This window comes from Rhamphochromis longiceps, linkage group LG12, assembly GCF_057381845.1.
Source record: "Rhamphochromis longiceps isolate RC_006_pf linkage group LG12, R_longiceps_female_GT1.1, whole genome shotgun sequence".
Lineage (NCBI taxonomy): Eukaryota > Metazoa > Chordata > Actinopteri > Cichliformes > Cichlidae > Rhamphochromis > Rhamphochromis longiceps.
In genome coordinates this window covers 26,371,771-26,394,285 of record NC_140568.1, presented here as the reverse complement: position 1 = coordinate 26,394,285, position 22,515 = coordinate 26,371,771, and the positions used below count along the sequence as shown (strand labels likewise).

The window sequence follows — 22,515 nt, the reverse complement described above, 5'->3', positions numbered from 1 at the left end:
AAAATCCACAGTTCAGATTTATGTCCCTTTTGAACTTTGTCATATAATGATTAGCAGGATAATATTTATGAAGTATTTTGAATGAAACTTCTTTTACTTTATTGGGTACAAGATGCTTATTAGGAATTGTCCATACTCTTTTCCAAGTAATGTCACTGACAAAGGACTTCCAATAAGAAATCACGTATGGAACAAACAGAGATTCTCTCTGGAACAAAGCACAAAGATTCTTATTACCTTTACTATGGTTTGTAGACAGACTCTTCCTATGTGTGAATCCACAGGATTGGGGAGAGAAACAGGTGATATACAAGGTTGAATTTCTTTAAATAGCATTATAATACCCATAGGTATCAAATCAAACAATATGGCATATTAGTCCAATACGTATGGGGTGTAAAGTTGTGTTCATATATAAGAGACCATGCAAATAGAACTCCAAATTCACACTTCACACAGTCTGCTCCCACAGACCATGACACAATACAACTCCAGCAGAATGAATTTGATTCAACATTTGGCTGAAGCTGCCTCAGACTTTCTGCTGAAACAAATTTGGTATTGCTACCACTGAATATTCTGGATATATTATCATCAGCCCATTATCATCAATGGAGCTCCAGTGGAGAGGGTGCAGTCCTTCAAGTATCTTGGTGTTCACATCTCCTCAGACCTGACATGGGCTGCCCACATTCAGGCCCAGACCAAAAAGGCTAGGCAGCGCCTGTATCACCTACGACAACTGAGGAAGTTCAGGGTCTCTCCAAAGATCCTCAGGATTTTCTATACAGGCGCTGTGGAGAGCATCCTCACACAGAACATGACATCGTGGTTTGGGAACAGCTGTGTGAAGGACCAAAAAGCTCTCCAGAGAGTGATCCGTACAGCAGAACGCTGCTGCAGGATTGCTCTCCCCCCGCTTCAGGACACCTACACCAGGAGATGCCGGACTAGAGCAGCGCAGATACTGAAGGACCCGTCCCATCCTGGCAACAAACTGTTCCAACTTCTACAATCTGGTAGAAGGTTCCGCATCTTCCGGGCAAGGACAGAGAGACTCAAGAGGAGCTTCTATCCCCAAGCCATCCGTGCCCTAAACACACACACCCGCCCGCTCACATCATCTCACATCATCTATAATTGACTGAGACAGGACTCTCTTCCAGACACTAAACCAAGGAACAATGTACATTTCAAATTCCTTTAAATTTAAATATGTTTATATTGTCTATCCTGTAAAATAGTCAGATGTCCAAAATAGTCAGATGTCTATTCTTATTAATGTACAGAATTCACCTGCTTGCTGCTACTACTGCACATTCACCCAATATGTATGTATGTATGTATATATATATATATATATATATATATATATATATATATATATATATATATATATATATATATATATATATATATATATATATATATATATATATGTATATATATATATATATATATATATATATATATATATATATATATATATATATATATATATATATATATATATATATATATATTCTAATGCTCAAAATAAGAATAAAGATAACAATAATGATATCTACTGTTGCTGTGTCCTTGCTTTTCCCCCGTTTAAAAAAACCCATTTAAAGTCATGTGATCTGGTCCTTGTTGTCGTCATAGCAGTGTATTGTCGTAAAGTGACAGCGGTGTCGTGTCACTATTTAACTGCTGAACTTCCTTCTTAAATGTCGAACTTTTGTTTACTTGTCTTTAAGAAACTATTCCGGTGTATTTTACCAAGCGCGGAGACGTGAACAAGCATACGAGCTCGAGGTATGACGTTATATTTCAGAAAGCTAGCTAGTTAGCGTCATAAGAGCGGTAATCTTTGCCAGTAGAGCTGGTTGTTAGACTAGTTGTACGTCTCCTGTTGCGTAGAGTATTGATTTAATGTAATTACTACATAGATGTCTTCTTTTTTTTTTTTATAAGTAAGCGTTTAACTGTCTACAGTCACGTGACAGAGAGTACGTGCTTTCAGCTTTGCTCAAACTAAATGTGGTTATGTTGAAAACGAGGTCCGCTCGAGAAAAGACATGCCGAATATCCTGTTTTGTTAAGCAGTAGCTATATAGTATTTCCACAATAAAAGTTACAGATTTTCTACAGCTTAATGCTCACTATGAACATAACTAGGTGATCCATGCAAAGATTTTTCATTAGAAAAGTTTAACTGCTTCATACACGATGTCTCCATGTATGTGCAATACAGAGCATGTGTGTTCATGCCAAAGTTTTTGTGTATATATTTATGATTATATCTATTTATGTACACTATCTGTATCACTGCACTACAGGGTGCCTGTCTGTTGGACCAAGATTGGCTTTCTGTTCCCAACAAGGAAGATTACATTTAGATGTTAGGTGAGTGGAGATAAACTTTCTGGTCTCCCAGTGCCAAAGTCTGAACAGAGATTATTCTGGAGAGTAAAGGTCAAACAGCCAAGAGGGCAACACTGGCTAAAATGTGGGACATAGGCACCCACCTCTGCTAAAAGCATTTTGGAGTGGGTTTGAACAGACTTCTTTCTCCTTTTAGGACTTCCAATCTGCCTCATATTACTCTGACCCGAGCATCCTCCTCTGTCACACCCCTGCCCCTGCATGTATATATGAATCCATGAATTGTCCCTGTGGTCACTCTGAGTAACTCTGCCCCCTACAATTTTGACTTTTTGTTAGCGGCACTGTCTCCAAACCAAAGTTATAGCATTTCTCATTAGCATCTTGTAAACCTTCTCTTTCTGCTATTGCTGCTATCCTACTGTTACAAATCACCCCTAAAACCTGACTCCATCCTGCCGTCTCTATGTGCTCTCTTCTTCACCTGTCTTTTGCAATGTTTGTTGTTTAGAATGGTTGACCCCATCTATTTACACAGGTCCACCTTCACTACCCCTGCTCCTTGCAGCTTCACTTTCACTCCACCTGTCTACTTCTCATTCACACACATACTCTCTCTTCTTCTACTGACTTTCATTCCTTTGCATACTTCTATTTCTCCAGGCTCTCTTCCATTTGTTTCCTACTGAAATTGTCTTCCTCTATGAAGAACAGATGTATTGAACTTGCCTAATAATAATGAAAAGGTACATTACTTAAGTTATGTGAAATTTGTCTCTTCTGTTTACAGCTCGCCACATCTCTGCTTTTTGTGGAGCCTGATGATGGGTTTCTGGCAGCCGCTGACTAATCTTAGAGATTATGTGTCACAGAATCCTCCAGGGACTACATTTTTCCTGTGTTTGCTAACTCTGGCTATTTCATTCATCTGCCTTAGTTTTTACAGCAACACTCACACTCTGCCTAACCCTGATATAACAAAGGTGAGGAGTGATTTTAACTATAGCAATTTTGGGTTTTTGCTCTTTTCTGTTATCTATATATTAGAGTAGTGGGTGCACAATAAACATGGCTGAAGTTTCAAATATTTACGTGCAATCAACCTGTGTCAAAACCTAGGTTGCAGACTGCTCTAAGCTCTCTGTATCAATTTTTTTTTCTACTCTTGGTTCTTTTTGAGGCTCAAATATTCTATACAGAGGAGCAATTAATCAGATTAATCAGAAGAAATGTACCTTAAAGATAGGGGAGTTAAAATGACTGGGTTCAGATTGAGAATGAATCAAGGCCTGATGTCAGACAAATATGGATTTTTTTTTTAGAGCAGTGACTCATGCAAAGAAACTTTAGATCAGTCCAAAGATAACAATATGGAGCTGGGAATGAGTATAGTAGGTTTCCTTAGTAAACTGAGCTAATTTTCCTCCATGCCTTCTCTAAATAGATAATTGGTGCTGGTGTGCATAGGAAATATGATGCTGTGCAGGCTGTGACTGAATATACCCACACATTCTGTGCCCTGATTGTATCTGTGTGTAATTTGTGCACTTTACTATTCTCATAGGACTGGAACCGTGTGTTGTCCTCCTTATCAACATTCCACCTATGTGTGAAAGCAAATGAGCTTAATTCCTCAGTCCAATCACCTCTTATCAAGCAGGAAGAGGACAGAAAGACCTCAGTTAACTCAGCAAAGAGTCCTTCTTCTGTCACCCATTTACATCTCAAGGTTCCTCTTGCTCTTGTGACTTCCAGCTCTCCGAGTGTCTCGCTGAGAGATCTCAGTCTACATACAACCTTGAGAGCCAGTCAGCTGCTTATTGGAGGTTAGTTTTGCCATGGAGTGCTATGGGTGTGATATTATGTGAAAGTCTTTATCACCTTACATTCTGATTGTAATTTTTTACTCCCCAGGCAATGAAAATGTTAATTTGACACTAGAGTTTCTATCTGACAATGGTAGCTACACCTGCCTCACTATAAGTGCCCCAAGTGACCTCCTGCCAACAAGTGTGTAAGTTTATCATGTTCTGTAAAGAACATGTTTCTTAACTTAATTACAGTGTAACTACAACTTTTCCTCAGTGACCTAAAAAGTCAGAAAACTCATAAATGTTATGTATTTTAATAAAGTCGTCCTCCAGAGTGCCCTGAGTCAGAGAAAAATATTTCATCCTTCTATGTGGAGGCAAGTAACCAGCTGCCTACATTATCACCAACCTGCTACAGTCTGAACTTCAAGGATGATACCACTCTTACAGTCATGTTAACACAGGTACGGTATGTTGCACTTGAACAGCATAGCTGATTTAGCCACAATTCAGAGATTTGTTTTGTACCCTCATTTATTTCCTACTTCTAAAGGAGGAACAGAGTGTGGCAGTGCAACATCTGTTGGACTTCAGTGTGTGTCTCCTTGGAGTTTGTTTGATGCTCTGTATAGCTGCTTGTCAACCACATGCACTAAAACGCCGCAACCAATGGAATGGACTGTACCAACAAAGTGTAAGTCGTGATCGTTCGGTTTTTAATAATAATAATAATAATAATGGATTGGATTTATATAGCGCTTTTCAAGGCACCCAAAGCACTTTACAATTCCATTATTCATTCACTCTCACATTCACACACTGGTGGAGGCAAGCTACAGTTGTAGCCACAGCTGCCCTGGGGCAGACTGACAGAAGCGAGGCTGTCATATCACGCCATCGGCCCCTCTGGCCAACACCAGTAGGCGGTAGGGTAAAGTGTCTTGCCCAAGGACACAACGACCAGGACAGGGAGCCCTGTCCTGGTAGAACCTTTTTACTGAGAAATCCATACAGATTATTTAACCTAACTTTGCTACTTTACTTTATTTACAGGAACCCTTAATAGACAGCTGAGCGATTAAATCAGTTGATGGTTGGAAAGAGAGGGCTACGTCTAACTACAGCCTACAGAAGAAACTGGTTTGTTGTTTGTACTACTAACTGTGAAAATATTTGTATAATGCTGCTTTGGAGAAAGCTCTCCTAAATTCATACTTGGGACTAAAGTCAGGGTACAGCAACCTCTCTTGGAACAGTTTGAACCCATTTATCTGTCTCTCACAAGTTTTGCTACATTACGAATGTGCAATATGTAAAATCATTTTGAGAAACATGGCCATGGTAGAAAATGAGTTATAATTTATTATTTATGATGTGCTTTTCAAAATAAAAGACAAAAATGTTATGATAAGGTGGTGATGAAGACATTGCTCAAGACTGAAGAAAATGGATGAAATGTGGGTTAAAATTGCTATTATATTTGCCTTATATTTGTTTAATAACAAAGTATTAACAGATCATTGGGCACTGTAAATAGTGTGTGTGTGTGTGTGTGTGTGTGTGTGTGTGTGTGTGTGTGTGTGTAGAAGTTAGCAGTGCTATGAACTGTTTTTCTACAGGATTTTACGCTTCCCAGCAACAAATGACTGCAGTCATGCTGTTTCAAACATGTTTCTTTGCTGTAGAAGGAATAGCTTTACTTGGGCTGTTTTGTTGACTAATGTGATTCATTTGTCAGTGTCAAACACAGGTATTACAGTAAGCACTGTATTGTACTGTAACTGTAATGTCAATAAAGGCTAAAGCCAAGCTAAGGGGAATGTGAAGGTGAGTGACATCAGTTTTTAGTGACATTTAAAACTTCAAATACATTTTGCTTGTGCAATTATTTTTAAGCATCATTTAAATATCTTTCTATCCACCTGAAGGTTTTGGATTTACCACCACGAAGGTTTAATTTTAGGTTTATGTGAGTGCCATATTTCTCTCTGATATAAGGCCTCTTGAAACAGAAATCGAAGAGGAAATTATTTTTTTCTTTAATTTCAATCAATGTTTCCTTAAGTGTCTGAAAGAAAGGACGTATAAGGATTTTGTAAAATTAGTAATTCAATTGTGACAGACTGTGGAGCCCTGTGACAGACTGGCGACCTGTCCAGGGTGTACCCCGCCTCTCGCCCTATGACAGCTGGGATAGGCTCCAGCACCCCCAGCGACCCTGAAAAGGATAAGCGGAAGCGAATGGATGGATGGATAGTAATTCAATATTTTACATGTCTGTAGAAGAATTATTATAAAATAATCATAATGTTTCATCAGCATTTCAACTGCTGTAGCTAAAATAAAATAAAAATTAGGGTTAAGGTGAATTGTCAGTGTGTTTTTGTTTGTATTTTAACTGTGAGCATACTTTTGATTTTATGGCCCCAAAAGTATAGATTATGAGCTTAACGCAATGAACTTCTGAAGGTCTCTCTAGGCGCCAGCAGACTGGTTCACCGGTATGTTCTTTTGTTACGTAACGAGATGTCCTCCAATCATGGTTTAGAATCATAACGCGGTGCCTTCCTATTGTCCACAGCTATTGGGTGATTATCGAAAAATAGAGGCGGGATTAGCGCAGATCAGGGGAAACTAGAGAACCAACCATCTACGTTGATGGTAGTTGGATTCTTCGCGGCCTCGGGGATTGCTTTATGTCAAGGAAAACAAAACGTAACGTTATGAAGTATTTGGACTAACTATAGCGTACAAAGTCGAGGTCATCTGAAAATGTCTGGCAGAAAGGAATTGATACGGCTAACGTTAGCTTCATCTTCCTACAGTAAAGCTAGCTAGCTACCGTTTCCTCATAAACATTCCTGCGCTAATGTCGGCTAGCTGCTAATGTTAGCATGCCGTTAATAACAGTTGCAGCAAAACGTCTGAACTGTTGATGTCATGTTCTTAACCAAACATGACTTAGTCATATTTTACAGTAACCCAGCGAGGCAAGGGTCTGACTTCTTCTTAAACGAATGCACGTTAATGTCTTCCTTGCTCAAGCCGTGCCTAAAGACGCTCTTTTCGCCTAACATTTTGTTGTTCCTCAGCAGGCCTCCCACGTGTTACTTGCTGGTACCTTCACCTGCGGGGTGACTTGTAATTACGCAGGAGTGTCTCCTCTGACTTGTTCTAAGGTATAAACATTAGCTAATGTCATGTCATTTCCGTTATGTCAGTGAATTGATTGAAGATACACGCAGGCAAATCAACAGTATTTTTGATCTTTTCTTTCCTTTTTTAGAATGAAAGCCCTGAACTAGGGCTTGGTCAGTCAGCAAGAAGACGTGGAGGTTACCAGGAAGTACCTAGTTAACAATCGTGAGTGACCATGGCCTACTCTAGCTACAGCAACCTGAGCAGGGCTCAGCTCACCTTTGAATACCTGCACACAAATTCGTAAGTACCAACTTTTTGGGAATTAATTTGCCCGTAAGAACTTCACGATACACAGAGTTACAGCTAGTTAGCCTTAAAGATAGAACTTTAGCAACCACCTACACACAATACACTGCACCACCTCACCTACTTATTTTTGCAAGATGCCCAGCAATGTTGTTGAATAGAAAATAAGATATAGTCCAGAAAGACGATTAGAGCACGTTTCCCTCATTTTGCTACATGTCATTTTATATTTAAAACAACTTTACCTTCCATGAGTAATACTTTCCATTCTGTCTGTATGCATTCACAATTCAAAACCTATGCTGGTTTTTATTTTAATAGCTGATGCTGCTACCATTCTTTTACTCTTTTTGTTTTTGCTCTTTGTTGTTATGCATTTTCTTTATTGTCACAAGGGGGGAAAATTGTTTGCCAGTTTCCCACATCAACGTTATAATAAATTTGTTAGATATAATCAGCTATTTTTATTTTCTGAACTTGATAGTGCCTTTGTGTATAATATGTGGAATTGACGGTGTAGGCTCAGAACAGAGTATAGACACGTCACAAATTTTGCAATGAAGCTAAATGTGCTTGCTTCAGTTATTTGTCAAAAAAATCATGTGATATTGGCTGCTTGCAGACATTTATCACTCAGTTTGATCAGTAATGACTCAGGAAAAAAAAGACAAGTTTGGTATATGCTTCTGTGGTATGTAATGTTCAACGTATATGTGGCTTATATTCAAAGTAGGTCGCAGCACCCTTTGGTTGTTCTTTTTGTTATAATGATAATTCATTTTAAGTGGTTAGCTGTCAGGTGAACTGTGGATAGTCAGTCCTTGAAGCTGAACAGATAGTTTTACAGTTAACCAGGAAATGCATGCTTAACTGATAGTTCTTCATTTTATGCTGACACGTGTCAGCAGACTTGAGAAATAACAGTTTTTATAACAGAATAATAATCGTATGTTTGCTATCTGTGGAGTTCAGATGCTGTCACCAAGCATCTCCCATGTGTCCTTGTTCTCTAATGAGCTTCCCTTGTCAGTTTTTACTCTATTAATGGAATATTTGGTCTAACTCTTAGGACAACACATGAGTTCTTATTTGGAGCCTTGGCAGAACTTGTGGACAATTCAAGGTACCTGTTATGATTCACAGCACAATTTTTAAATAAATTATCGAGTATGGGAAAACTTGCATTAACCTGATACCTTTTATCTAGAAAATCTCATATATTTTATTTCTTTCACAGAGATGCTAATGCCACACGTATAGACATCTACACAGGTAGACCTCAGAGTAAAATATCCAATTTCATATACTGAAACTTATCCAGTGAGTCAATGTTTTTCATATCTGTCTTTTGACTTCCTGCTTGTGTGACAGAAAAAAAAACAGAGCTGAGGGGTGGCTACATGCTTTGTTTTCTGGATGATGGTACTGGGATGGACCCAAGTAAGTGTGACTAAATGATCAAAGAGCAAATTTAAAGCAAGGTTATTGTTGTTTTTGTAGGCCAATGGTTACATACAGTGTATAATTTGTGTCCTTAAACTGCTTTTTTCTTAGGTGAGACAACCCATGTGATTCAGTTTGGAAAGTCAAACAAACGGTCTCCTGAGTCCACTCAGATTGGCCAGTATGGAAACGGACTGAAATCGTGAGTTGTTTTTCCAGTTCCTGTCTGGTATTGATCACGAAGTTGGTACACCAGCATTTCCATATTTACGAAGTTTGTGTGTTTCCACAGGGGCTCTATGCGCATCGGAAAAGACTTTATTTTGTTCACAAAAAAGAACGACACGCTGACTTGCCTCTTCCTGTCGAGGACTTTCCATGAAGAGGAGGGTCTGGATGAGGTCAGTGGCAGTCATGAAACGCTTAGAGACGAGTTTTGTTAGATACGCTTTAGCCACTCACCACACATTCATTTCAAAGTGTACTTTGAATATGTGTCTAGATATTCACACCTGTGTGTTCATGCTTGTGTGTGCTTTCAGTCTGTGTGAACAGTACTCCGTGCTCTCTGCTCAGTTCAGAAACATGTTGAAATTTTACAGCAGCCTACTTGAATAATGCTGTAAATCCCTGGACAAATACAAAGAATGGAACAAAAACTGACAGCACTGCAAAATGCAAATTGTGTAATATTAAAATTTAGATAACTTCTAAATAAATTTAAAACACCAAAGGTTGTCACAGACATATCAACAATCTTATATCTTATAGCATAAATCAAGACCTAATGCAGACCTTCCCAAAGTGTACGGCCCACCCCCTGGGGGGGGGGGGCGCAGAGCCATTGCAGGGGGGGCACGGAATAAAAAGGGAAAAAAAAAACCCCAAAACGCTTGGACACTGCTAGCATGGGGCGCCCACACAAACGTAAAGCAGGAGATGAAGCATCGCATGTTTCCAAACCAGCTTCCTTCCAAGCCAAAGACTAGAAAATATGGTGCAGCATATCTTCCCTTTGGTTTCACCTGCACAAGTGCCGAGGTAGGTCTCCCTGCAGAATTGGTTTTCCCTTCGTCGGGAGCAGCGCTGGGCTGTTCAAATCACAGACAAACAACATCCCACATTCTTGATTTTTAGTTCACAAACACTTCTCATAATGACTAACTACTCCTGACATGTTAGCTCCTTATACAGTAAAGTTACAGTGGGATACAAATAATATCAGGCTGATCCTGCCACGATTTATTCCCTGGTTCAAATCACGGACAAACAGTATCCCACAGCTGTTTATGTTTTTGAACCCATTTTGCACAGAGAGGCATTTTTTGAAAAATGTATTGATAGCAATGTTGAATATTATTACACAGGAAAAAACAACTACAATACTAAAATAATTACACCGTGACGCCTCTGCCTTTGTAAATGGAGGGACAGTAACTGCGTGTGTATATGTAAGCGTTTAAAAACTGAAGATGGTCAGATTAACAGTATTTTGTCTATGTGCCATTCTGCAATTCATCTCATGTAAACAATAACGTGGCGCACAGCGTGACTTGAAAAAAGGCACATACCTTTGACGTTGCGTGATGAACTCTGTATTCCTCGTCCACACGTAAATGCAAAAAAGGATTTTTAAAAAAATCTCAGTTTTCGTTGATTCGAAACGCCGTTTACGTGTGAACGAAAACAGCTGCGTTTTCAAAAATACCCGTGTAGGTGTAGACGTAGCATAAAAGAGTTAGTAGTTTATTGCTACCTGTAATTTATTGCAGTTTACTTGTATTTGCTTAATTGTTTACTAAATGTTTGAGGTGTGAAATAAACCGCAATGGTGCAAAATATGGGTGTATGTGGTTGGAGGATGTGTTTGTGCGCGGAGGGGAGGGGGGGCATTTTTCTTGTTAAACAAGGGGGGCTTAGCAAAAGAAGTTTGGGAACCACTGGCCTAATGGAAGATTGGAACAACGGATGAAATGATTACTAATTGTGGCTCAGTGATACATTTTTGTATATAATTGATTTGGATGTAAAAAAGTGATCTACATTTATGTGAAAAAGAAAGGATACACTTTCATTTGTAAAGTTTTGTGCATCAGGACATAATAAAAAAAATCAATCGGTCGTAAAATTAGCTAAATACAACCTCAGATGGGCAAAATATGTTCATCTCATATTCAATTAAATTTTATTTATACAGCGCCAAATCACAACAAAAGTCGCCTCAAGGCATTTATATGATATGACATTGAACATATGTTATATTAAACTTTAAAAAAAAAAAAAAACTAAGCAAAAATGCAGAAGCAGTGTGTGAGAAACTAACTACACTGCAACCAAGGTCAGACTATGAAATCCTCAGAAATTGCAAAAAACCAAACAAACCAAGAGCTACATCTCAGATTCTGAGTATGTTAAAGTTCATGACCAGACAATTAGACGAAGACAAAATAAGTATGACCCGTTTGAAAGAGATACCAGGACAAAGCTTCCTTTCTCTTAAAACAAAACAAAACAAAACAAATAAACATTGCGGCTCAGATTAGATTTGCACATTTACATCTGAAACCACGAGTCTTATGAAACAATGTCATTGGGATAGACAAGAGTAAAGTGGAGATGTTGGACCATAATACACAGCACCAAATGAAAACCAAATGCAGCATATGAGCACAAAGATCTCATAACTGCGTAGCACAGTGGTGGAGGGGTGATGATTTGGGCTTGTCTTCTAGCAACAGAACCTGAGCATCTCGGGCTCATTGAGGTGACCTCTGTATACCAAAGTATTCTAGGATCATCTTTCCAAAAAATAAAGCTTGGTTGAAACTGGGTCGTTTAACATGATATTGATCCCAAGCATGGCAGCAAATCTACAATCAAATGACAAAAAAAGGAAACAAATCAAAGTGTTGGAAGGGTCCAGTCAAAGTTCAGATCTCAGCCTGATTGAAATGCTGAAAGTTGGCTCTAAAATCGGAGTAGACAGTGCTTCTGCATTTTGCCTTAGTTTTTGTTAAACAAATAAGGGCATGGTGTAATGTGTGTAGTTTGGAAACCACGTGGTTCTCCAGCAAACTGATTTAAGGTCACATTTGTCAGATTCCAAAACATGTGGAAAGCTAACTGCTCTGGGTTACTTAGGGTTTTCATCCCCTTCCCTCTACAGGTGATAGTGCCTCTTCCTTCCTGGGATATAAAGACCAAGGAGCCGCTGACGTCTGATCCAGAAAAGTACGCCATAGAGACCGAACTGATCTTCAAATACTCACCTTTTAAAAATGAAAAGCAGCTGATGGAGCAGTTCAACAAAATAGAAGGCAACAGCGGTAAGCATTTAAATGTGCATCACTATGTAAGGAACTGACAAATTGATATGTTGTAACTTACTTTTGGTGTGGTATTTTATATTATCTATAGGAACGCTAGTGATAATCTATAATTTGAAGCTGATGGACAATGGAGAACCAGAGCTGGATGTAGAAACGGATCACCAGGACATACTGATGGCTGGGACACCTGCTGAAGGAGTGTAAGTACAGTTGTTACTGTTAGTTATGATGTCATTATTATTGTGGCTCACAGATACGATTTTGGTGGTTTTTACTTCAGTATCAGAAACCAGTTTAAAATTTCATCAAATGTCCAGCTGGACTCGAGGATGAACTCAAACTTAATGGTGATCAAATTTCAAAATCAAAATGTTTGTAATGACTTCACTTCACAAATAATTGCTGATTGTGCTGGGGGGTGTTGTTTATCCACAGGGGATAGCAAGGGATCTCTATGGCATTAGCATATGAATTTATAATATTAATTTATATTGGGTATTTTTGAGTTGGGTATTTTTATTGGCAAGCTAATAGTGATTCAGCTTAATATTGATCATTTATCGTTGTTTAAAGGTAGAGCCCTGCAAGTTGACTAGTTGGAGGAGGCAGAAAACCACAAAGTAAAAATAGTTTGATGACAGCATGTCTAATGCACCACTTCTTGTTCACAGGAAGCCAGAGAGAAGATCGTTCAGGGCATACGCTGCTGTTTTGTACATTGACCCACGCATGAGGATTTTTATCCAGGGTCATAAAGTCAGGACTAAGAGACTTTCGTGCTGTCTTTATAAACCAAGGTAATATAGTAACGCACATATGGACTCTCTGTAACTTGTTTATTCCAGTGTTCACACTTTGATTGGACTTTCTGTTTTATTTAAAGGTGTTATAAATACTCATCAACTCGGTTCAAGACCCGTGCTGAGCAAGAAGTGAAGAAAGCTGATCATCTTGCAAAGATTGGTGAGATAGTGGGTTATTAATCCTGCTAATTAAAGTTTGCTTTAGCTTTAGTTCATGTGAGAATAATATGTGGTGTATATTTCAGCGGAGGAGAAGGCCAGAGAGGCAGAGAGTAAACGCATGGCTTTGGAGGCCAGATTAGGAGAGGACCTATCAAAAGACTCACGGGTAAGCTAAGGAAAACCTTTGGTTAATTGTCAAGTGCAGATGTGTAGTGTTTATGTAAAACGGGTTTTGGGCAAAGCAAGTTTAGTTGTATAGCAACAGTTAATGACAAACACATCAAAGTGTTTTAATTATTCAATTATTAAAGAAACAGGGAAATTTAAGAAAAGGTGTACTTTGACATGATTCAGTGGTTGATTCACAACCAAAAAACGATGACGTTAAATTTCTTCTTTGTCTCCCTCCTTTTACTCCATCAGGCAATTTTGAGAAAAGTTCAAGATGCAGCCATGATGCTGCGAAGGGATGCTGACATGAAAAAAAGGATTCTTGAAGCCAAACAAAAGTATGATTAACAAAAATGGCAAACTTTATAGATTGTAGGCTGCTAAAATTCTGTTCCTTTGTTTGGCTGGAAATGTATATTAAAAAATGCCTCAAAATAAGATTTGTACATTAATTTTGTTTGCCGACCAAATTATTTGGCATCTAAATTTTATGTAAATGTATTTCTTACCAATCTACGTTTCTTCCTTGTTCTTCAGAGCATTAAAGGAGCCCAAGGAGCTGAATTTTATATTTGGAGTGAACATTGAACAGAGGGACCTGGATGGGATGTTTGTGTACAACTGCTCTCGTCTCATTAAGATGTATGAAAAGACTGGTCCTCAACTGGAGGGAGGCATGTAAGTAAAATGCACTAAAAGTGAAAAATGGCAGGAAATGAGCAAGTGATTAAGTTGTAATTTTAAACTATTTGGTTTATGTGTCTTAGGGCATGTGGTGGTGTAGTTGGAGTAGTGGATGTCCCATATTTAGTTCTAGAGCCTACTCACAACAAACAAGATTTTGCGGATGCTAAAGAGTATCGACATTTACTAAAATCCATGGGGGAGCATCTGGCTCAGTACTGGAAGGACACAAACATTGGTAAGCTTCCCTGAAGTTGCTGGATTTCTGTTTATTGCTGCACCTCAAATTACAAGTAAAAATACCCCCCATACTCCTGGGAGTTTTAAGCATGTTCCATGATTAATACATTATCCTGCTAGAGTGTTAGACAATTCAGATACAGTTGTAATCACCATTATTGATCTACCAGCTGCTGGAGCTTTAAGGTGATATTACCGGTACCTGTGATATTGGATTGAGAAATGTTTGAGTCAGAGGTGAAGTATAAGTTTCATTTTAGCTGTATTAAGGGTTCCTTCCCTAAATAAAAATTCAGCTTTGGTTCAACTTATTTTAATTATAGCAAATGACTTGCAACTGTATCAACTGATCTCACATCTGCATCTGTGTTTGTCATGCAGCACAGAAAGGCATAGTGAAGTTCTGGGATGAGTTTGGATATCTGTCTGCCAGCTGGTCTGCACCTCCATCATCAGAGTTGAGATACAAGAGACGCCGTGCCATGGAGATACCACTTACTATTCAGTGTGGTAAATTGAGCACACACATTTAGAGGACATGCAGTATCTCAGCTTCCTGCAGAAAACTCACTCTCTGATTATGCTTTTTCTTCTTTTTTTAAGATAAATGTTTAAAATGGAGAACGCTGCCTTTCCAGATGGATGCAGTGGACAAACGCTACCCAGACAGTTGGGTGTGTCTCATGAACCCTGACAGCACTCAGGACAGGTACTGACACAATGAGCTTTTTCAGATAACTTCATTTTCTTATCTTATCTCATCTCATTAAGCAAAACTGTTATCAAGTTTCTAATTAAACTTATTGGTTATTTTTGATTGCTAAAAAACAGTTTTTAGTATAATTTAGAACAGAGTTATAATGAAATTATACAACTGAATTGTTATTCAGAAGCAGCAGAAATATTTACAGCAGCACAGTGATGATATGATCTTAGCAACTAAAATAAATAAAGCTGACATTAAACTACTGAGTGGATGTTATAAAGATCATCTTGTTCTCCACTTAGGAGAGGGTCATGGTCTTAACAGAAATTGATGATACTTGGGCCATTAATTCATCTTTCATTAATACAATTTAAAGTTTTCCACAGATTACACTACAGTAAAGAAAAACTCTCAAAATTATACCCAGATAAATTTGATGATAAATGTAACTGATGCTCACTGGGTGTGCCCTAGGTTGTCTGAATTTTGGCATCAATTCTTCAAAATAATTTTGGATATATTGGGTATAAAATTGACTCCGACTCCACATATCGCTATATTTGGCAAACCACCAAATAACCTTCATACTACAGCTATTCAAAATAACCTTATTGCCTTTGCTTCTCTCATCGCTAGAAAAGAATTTTGTTGTTGTGGAAATCATCTCAGCCACCATTAATTAAGGTCTGGCTACAGGATATCTTAGGACTCTTAAAACTGGAGAAGATAAAATCCTCCATCAGAGGCTCGTCGGATATATTTTTTACTCGCCAGTTACCAGCACGAGAAATCTCTCTGTAGTCCACCATATGACAAATTTTTCTGCTATTCCCGGCAGTGACTGTTCTACCCTATAAGAATACTTTATTTAAAGTATTAAAGCCAAAAAGCGACACAAATTCCTAATTTTACGGATCCCAACATATATACACACTGAATGTGTTGCATTTTTGTGGAAAATTTGCCCTAAAAAAAGAATTTGGAGAAAGAAAGAAAAAAAAAAAAAATGAAGTAGTTATGAAGCAATGATGAGCCTGTCCTGATGTTCCTAAATAGAGATTCTGGGTTCATTCAGTTCTCATGACAAAGCAGCAGCAGGAAGAATATGATGGTTTGATCTGGGAGTGGAAGGTTTGTTAAATAGCTTGTTTGTAACACTGTTCATATCATCATATCGTTCATGTCAGCTCTTCAACTGTGCCATAGTTGAAGGTACTGGTGTCTGATGGTATCCTCCAAATAGCCGATGTTATAAATGACACTTCAGTTATAAGTGTAAATATTAAAGCAAATCTTCATTGGCTTCACCTTTGCCACAGGTGCCTCTTGTGCCTACAGATGAGGTTGTTGTGCAGTCACAAATGTGACCAAAATGTCAGGGTATATTTAGTATACCACTTTTTTTTTTTTCCTCTCTGAGTTTTTCTAGTGATAAGAAAAACCCTATGCACTGAGGAGTTCAAATCCAACCGGAAGTTGGAGATTCTGCAGCAATAAACAAAAAACAACAACAAAAGAACTTTGAATAATGTATTAGCTGAAGTGCTTATGCCATGAGAAAGTACCTACTAGTGTGGTAATATATTTTGTATGTTCTATATAAATTGTTTACATATTGTTATATATTGTTTGGAAATTGTTTTCAGATGTGACGCTCCTGAACAGAAACAGAATCTCCCATCTGGTGTTTTGAAGAAAGATAAGCCAACAGCTGAAGACAAACAAAAAGAGCTAGCAGAGAAAATCAAACAGCAGCAGGAGAAGCTGGAGGCCTTGCAGGTATCCTGTCCAACTCTTGTTGTCTGTGTGTCTGTGTTTGGTTTGTTTTTTGTTTTTTAAATCTCTCTGTTTGTGTCTATCACCACAGCATATGTATATTCTGTTTGTTCCCTGCCAGAAAACCAACACCATCAAATCTGCAGCAGATGTAAGAAAGCTCCCATTGGAGGTTAGCATGAAACCAACAGAGAGTTCCTCTCAGGTAAAAACAAACAAAAAACTCCCTGTACTGTCTTGTCTTTCTACTAGTTCTACTAGTTAACTCTCGGCATATCGTATGTGTATTTCTGATTTTAATATCACTGCACGTATGAGGAATAACAGGAAAACTACCATTCTATTCTCTCTCTCTCTCTCTCTCTCTCTCTCTCTCTCTCTCTCTCTGTCTCTCTCTCTCTCATTCCAAAATGGATTCAATTATTTATTTATTTATTTTACCTCAAAATTCTACTCACAATAACTTAGTTGTGTGTTTAGAGCCGTTGTCCTGTTGGAATATGAACCTTCGCCCCAGTCCGAGGTCCAGAGCTCTCTGGAGCAGGTTATCCTCAAGGATTTCTTTTATGTCACTGCATTCCCAAGACTCTGACTCATCTCCAATTTTCTCCTCCAAAAAATATCCACACAGCATGATGCTGCCATAACCACGATTCACTGTAGGGATGGTACTGGCCATCCATACAGCAGTTCCTGGTTTCCTCCTGACATGACACTTGGCATTCAGACCAAAGAGTTCAATCCTTGGTACAGATTTATTTTTGAATTTTGTTTCTCATCGTCTGAGAGTCCTTCGGATGTCTTTTGGTAAACTCCAATCAATTTTGGAATAAGACTGTAACATGACAAAATGTAGAACAAGTGGAATGCTGGGAATACTCTCTGGATGAACTGTATGTTTCCTTTTCTATGTAAATATGAACTGAAAATTTAAAAAAGGAGTTTTGTGTGTTCAGTCTTAAACAATTTAATTGCGCTGTAAAAGGGTCAGACTAAAGACAAACACTGCTGTTGATGGTGATCCTTTTTTCCTTTTTTTTTTTTTTCCTCTTTGTTCAAATGTATTCATTATCATACTCAAATACTAGTTTTGTGTCCTTTCATGTTAACAATTCAGGCAACCAGGTCTTCTGAAAGGTCTGTTGCACGCCCACGCTCCCCACCACTCCCAGCTCACCTCAAAAATGCCCCAAGTGCCCCACCAGGACGTAGTGCTTCTCAGCGGCCCACCCGAACATCAGCCATACCACCAACTCCACCAAAGGTTGAGCCATCCAGGTCCAGAGCTGCAGCAAAACCTCCATCTGCAGCAAAACCTGTTCCCAAAGCTACTGCCAAAACACCTCCACCCAGCCGCAGCTCACGGGTATGTTACAGGTTTGATTTAACAAAAGGTTTTATTGTAAAAGTATTTCATATGGCTTCATGTACAAATCCTACCATAAAGCAGTGTAAAATACTGAAAGCTGTCTCCTCATATAGGCATCTGCCAAAGCTTCACCTGCCAAACCAGCAGCTGCTGGACAGCGCAAGAGAATAATAGAGCAGGAGGAGAGTGAGGAAGAAGAAGAGGAGGAGGAGGAAGAAGAAGAAGGCAGCGAGGAGAGTGAAGAAGAACCACAGACAAAAAAATCCAAGATGGCTGCAGCTGCCACTAACCGTGGCAAAGTCGTAGAGAAGGCCCCACCTCCCAAACGTGGAAAGTTGGATGAGGTAAAGAACAGAGGCAAAAACTGTAGTGCAGATTTGTAACTGCTGAAAATGTATTACAGCTCTGAAAAACAACTGCACATCAAAACAAGATGATTAACCTGGGGTGTGAAATGAGAGCACTAGTAATTCTGCACAAACCTTAATCCTGCGTGTTCAGCGTGCAGCTTGCTCAAAGGACTTTTGCTTTTGCTCGCATTTTCCCGCTTTTGCTTTCTGAGAAATAAATTTCAGGATGTGGATAAGGTAATGAATGGACTAGGAAGTGATTGTATGCTCAACATTATTATGATATCTGCATTAATTCAGGTAAAGTCTGTCAGTTTTAAATTAATTAGCTGCTTATTGGAGCAAAGCTTTACTCATACTGCTCACTTACTTTATGGTGTCTGAACACAAAGTAGCTGCAATTAAAGTATCTTAGACTTCTGCTTAAGACACTAAGGGAACATGGACATACCTGGGTGGTCCATCAGGTTGCTGAACCTCCGATCAGAACCCCTTTGCTATTGACCTTGCAGGTTAAAACACACTCTCAACTTGAGAAGAAAGGAGTGTCTGCCCCTACACGGCAGGCACCAACAACACCATCCTCTGCCCCTAAATCCGTTTCTACACACGGGGCTAAAGAAAAGGTAGCTTTATTGGGTCCCTCTCTCTTCTACTGTCGAATCAAGCTGGGCTGCCTGCTGCTCTCACAACTTCTAACAATCAACACTTACTTTTTCAGCTCATGTAGATTAACGGTTCTTTCAAAACAAAACCAATCATTTTATTAATATATAACAGTTTCTTTATAACCAAGCATGCCATTCATTTCAACCTCTAAGTTGTTGAAGACTGTATCTAACCCGACTGCCTTTTCAGTGATTTCTCAAACTGTTGTGGTCATATTTTGTTTGTATTTTTACAGGCACCTGATAAAGCTCTACAACAGGAACCAGAAAACGACACTAAAAATGCTCAGAAAGGTGAGATGATGGTCCACTCTCTACTGATGTGAATCAAATACAGAACTGGAAAATGAGTATTTTCTTCTCCAGATAAGGGTCTGCTGGTCGAAGTACGTGTCAATAAGGAGTGGTATACGGGCAAAGTCATCGCCGTTGAGGCGAATAAACAAAGTGTTCGCTGGAAAGTTAAATTTGACTACGTACCTCGGTCCACCCCTAAAGATCGATGGTAAGATGCAGTCTGTGTGAATGTTGCGTTCTAAACATGTTTTGATGACATGGCAGGTGATTCGAATCTTATACATGTATGGATCTCTCTGTAAAGGGTATTTAAGGGTAGCGATGAAGTCCGGCTGATGCGACCACCATCTCCAATCTCTCAGACACCTGACACCCAGCAGGAGACCGAGAAGGGTCCGGCACCCATGGAGCCAGACACTACTCAGCCAGGAACCAGCCGAGAGGTGACTGACAGCCTGGTCACCATGTTGAGGTGAGCTGGTTACAATGGTTACAATGTTGTTATCATTCTTTATTGAAGTCTTGTAACTCTCATAACTGCTGTGTGTTTATCGTGCTCTTGATGTTTCTAGAACAATGCTGCGTTACTTCTTTCCTCCTGCTTTTCGGATCCCAAAGGACGATGTTAATAGCATGACAGCCGAGGAGCTGGTTGCCTTTCCTTTGGTGAGATAATAAAAGCTTCTTCTATCTTGTGACGGAAAGCAAAAGCAGAATGCTAAATTTAAGCAGAAAGATGCAAGAAAAAGAAGCTTAAATAGCACAGCAAAAAGAAATATGAATGTGAATGTTGTCTGTTTCTGTATTCACCATGCCTCTCACCCTATGGCAGCTGGGATCATGTGCTTGTTGTATCAGTCTTGCGTGATGAAGAAAGAGTGAAAGTAGAACTGAATTTACTGGTTGATCTGTTCCCACAAAGTTTCAAATTGATGGAGGTCACTGTAAATGAACTGACCATCTTTGGGAACCCAAAATGTCTGCTCAGTCTACTTACCTATCACCGTCTTTGACACTTGAGCCAGACTTTTTCACACCTCATCAGTGTCCACAAGTCTGATGGAAAAATTAGATTGTAGTGAAAATGATCTTCCGCTGCAGTGTGCAGGGTTCCGCTGCAGCTTGGGAATGCCTCGGTGTTTCACAAGACCAGCTGGAGGAGTTGGCCAAGGAGTTAAGGCTGGTCATCTCTGCTTAGTTTGCTGGATAAGTGCCAGAAACTAGATGGATAATAGTTTGATCTTTTAGTGTGAGATGAAACTAGATGGGGAAAAAAACTTGTTAAATAACTAGATAGTTATTTAACAATGGCAATAGTGCACAAATTAACATTGAAATTATAAGTGAAGATGTTAACTGCTGTGTTTTCTTGCCAATTCTGTTGAATTCTCCCACTGATTTGTTTTTGTTTTTTTGCCTCCTGCATATAGAAAGAGTATTTCCAGCAGTATGAATCGGGCCTGCAGTCATTGTGTAATTCATACCAGAGCAGAGCTGATGCCAGGGCCAAAGCTGTGGAGGAGAAAAACAACAACACTGAGCTCAAACTAAAGGAGGCAGACGAGAAATTACAGAAACTCCGAACAAACATTGTGGCCCTTCTGCAGAAAGTACAAGAGGTAATACTTCTTAATCTGTGCTCCTCATCATGTGCACATTGTTGATAACCCCCCCCCCCCCCCTTTGCAGAAAGTGAGTGATTATCGTGCCTTTTTTCCTCCCACAGGATATTGACATAAACACAGATGATGAACTTGATGCTTACATAGAAGACCTCCTTACAAAGGGTGATTAAAGAAAACCAAAATCAAATGAAAGATGTGAACATTAACAAACTGGTCATCATTTCAAGTCTCCATGGACCCACTCTCATGTGTGAATATTTGGGGTTTGTTTTCATTAATCCCTCCATGTGTTGAATCAGTTTGTAACCGGTTTGTATTTTTAGGTTCTCACTGTCGATTGCCTCTGGGCCTGTGGTTTTATTTTGTCCCTTTTTATTACCCTCTTACATCTGTTAATCTATGTTTAAAACATGCTATCCTGGTTAAGCTGTTAAATAATTTGTATGTTTATTGCAGCGTATGCTCTTTTATATAGTCAACTGTTGTTGTGACAAACTACATTTCTTCATTTTGGTCCATTGTCAGGTGACATTTTCACACTAAAGACTTGGGCTTAACTCGTCTCTGTTCTGTATTGCAGCCTGTAGTTACACAGTTATTTTTATTTTTGCACACTAAAAACACATCAGTGTTCTCCAACCTGGACAGAAAACCGGGTTCATCTTTTATGTTTGGGAGATATTCCCCATCCATAAACAGGAGCTACATACTGGGTTATATCAGTACATTTATTATTCCTTTAAATTCCTTCTTCATTTAACCTTTGACTGTTCTGTGTTCATTTTGGGAAGAAAAAAAAAAAGGTTAACTGCTGAATTGTTTAATAATTATTCAGTGCCTCTGTCCTTCTTTTTGAACAGATTTTTAACCCATCATGGAAATGTTTTATTAAACGGTGCATGCTTTCAGTCTTTATGTTCTCGTTGGAACAAAGGATACTGTATTTTTGACAAACCTTTACTTGGAACAATAAAACTGGTTCAGCAACACATTATGTTGGTCAGTATGTGGTGTTTAATAAAGTATTTGTTCTGGGAAATTTTACATTTGGGCTTAAGTAAATTATAGTGTTACAGGAAGGGATTTCTGTCGCCATGACAGTAAATATTCTTGAATTTAGTTTTGTTGGTAGTGCTTAGAGCCCTGTGTTCTGTGGATTATCTTTGTCTTTACAAACAATCCATTTTCAATCCGATTTTTCTACTCTTGGATCTATTTTATATAAATGAGACATGAAACACAAGGTTTAAACGGCAGAAAATTC

The 22,515-nt window shown here is 38.8% G+C and overlaps 2 protein-coding genes across 4 annotated transcripts; both read left to right on the top strand.

Moving 5' to 3' along the window:
• The first annotated feature begins 1,642 nt into the window (after window positions 1-1,642).
• On the top strand, window positions 1,643-6,564 carry LOC146657383 (transmembrane protein 248). The gene is made up of 8 exons (XM_085425429.1): window positions 1,643-1,800; window positions 2,325-2,391; window positions 3,161-3,353; window positions 3,935-4,196; window positions 4,285-4,384; window positions 4,504-4,645; window positions 4,735-4,875; window positions 5,235-6,564. Exons 3-8 carry the CDS (start codon window positions 3,192-3,194, stop codon window positions 5,253-5,255), a joined length of 828 nt encoding a protein of 275 aa, XP_085281555.1. The 5' UTR covers window positions 1,643-1,800; window positions 2,325-2,391; window positions 3,161-3,191; the 3' UTR covers window positions 5,256-6,564.
• Window positions 6,565-6,758: 194 nt separating this feature from the next.
• morc2 (MORC family CW-type zinc finger 2) lies at window positions 6,759-22,240 on the top strand. Of its 3 annotated transcripts, none has more exons than XM_085425427.1 (29): window positions 6,759-6,896; window positions 7,274-7,360; window positions 7,468-7,622; window positions 8,698-8,751; window positions 8,866-8,900; window positions 9,000-9,068; window positions 9,183-9,273; window positions 9,364-9,472; window positions 12,238-12,397; window positions 12,489-12,600; window positions 13,072-13,197; window positions 13,284-13,363; window positions 13,449-13,531; window positions 13,789-13,874; window positions 14,074-14,214; window positions 14,304-14,458; window positions 14,842-14,970; window positions 15,064-15,169; window positions 16,813-16,945; window positions 17,064-17,147; window positions 18,060-18,308; window positions 18,425-18,655; window positions 19,174-19,287; window positions 19,566-19,623; window positions 19,696-19,834; window positions 19,931-20,098; window positions 20,199-20,292; window positions 21,057-21,245; window positions 21,353-22,240. In XM_085425427.1, exons 3-29 carry the CDS (start codon window positions 7,555-7,557, stop codon window positions 21,419-21,421), a joined length of 3,132 nt encoding a protein of 1,043 aa, XP_085281553.1. In that variant the 5' UTR covers window positions 6,759-6,896; window positions 7,274-7,360; window positions 7,468-7,554; the 3' UTR covers window positions 21,422-22,240. The 3 variants fall into 3 exon arrangements, with proteins under 3 accessions (XP_085281553.1, XP_085281552.1, XP_085281554.1); XM_085425426.1 differs by having other exon boundaries at window positions 6,778-6,896; window positions 7,277-7,360; XM_085425428.1 differs by lacking the exon at window positions 19,174-19,287 and having other exon boundaries at window positions 6,778-6,896; window positions 7,277-7,360.
• Window positions 22,241-22,515: the final 275 nt, after the last annotated feature.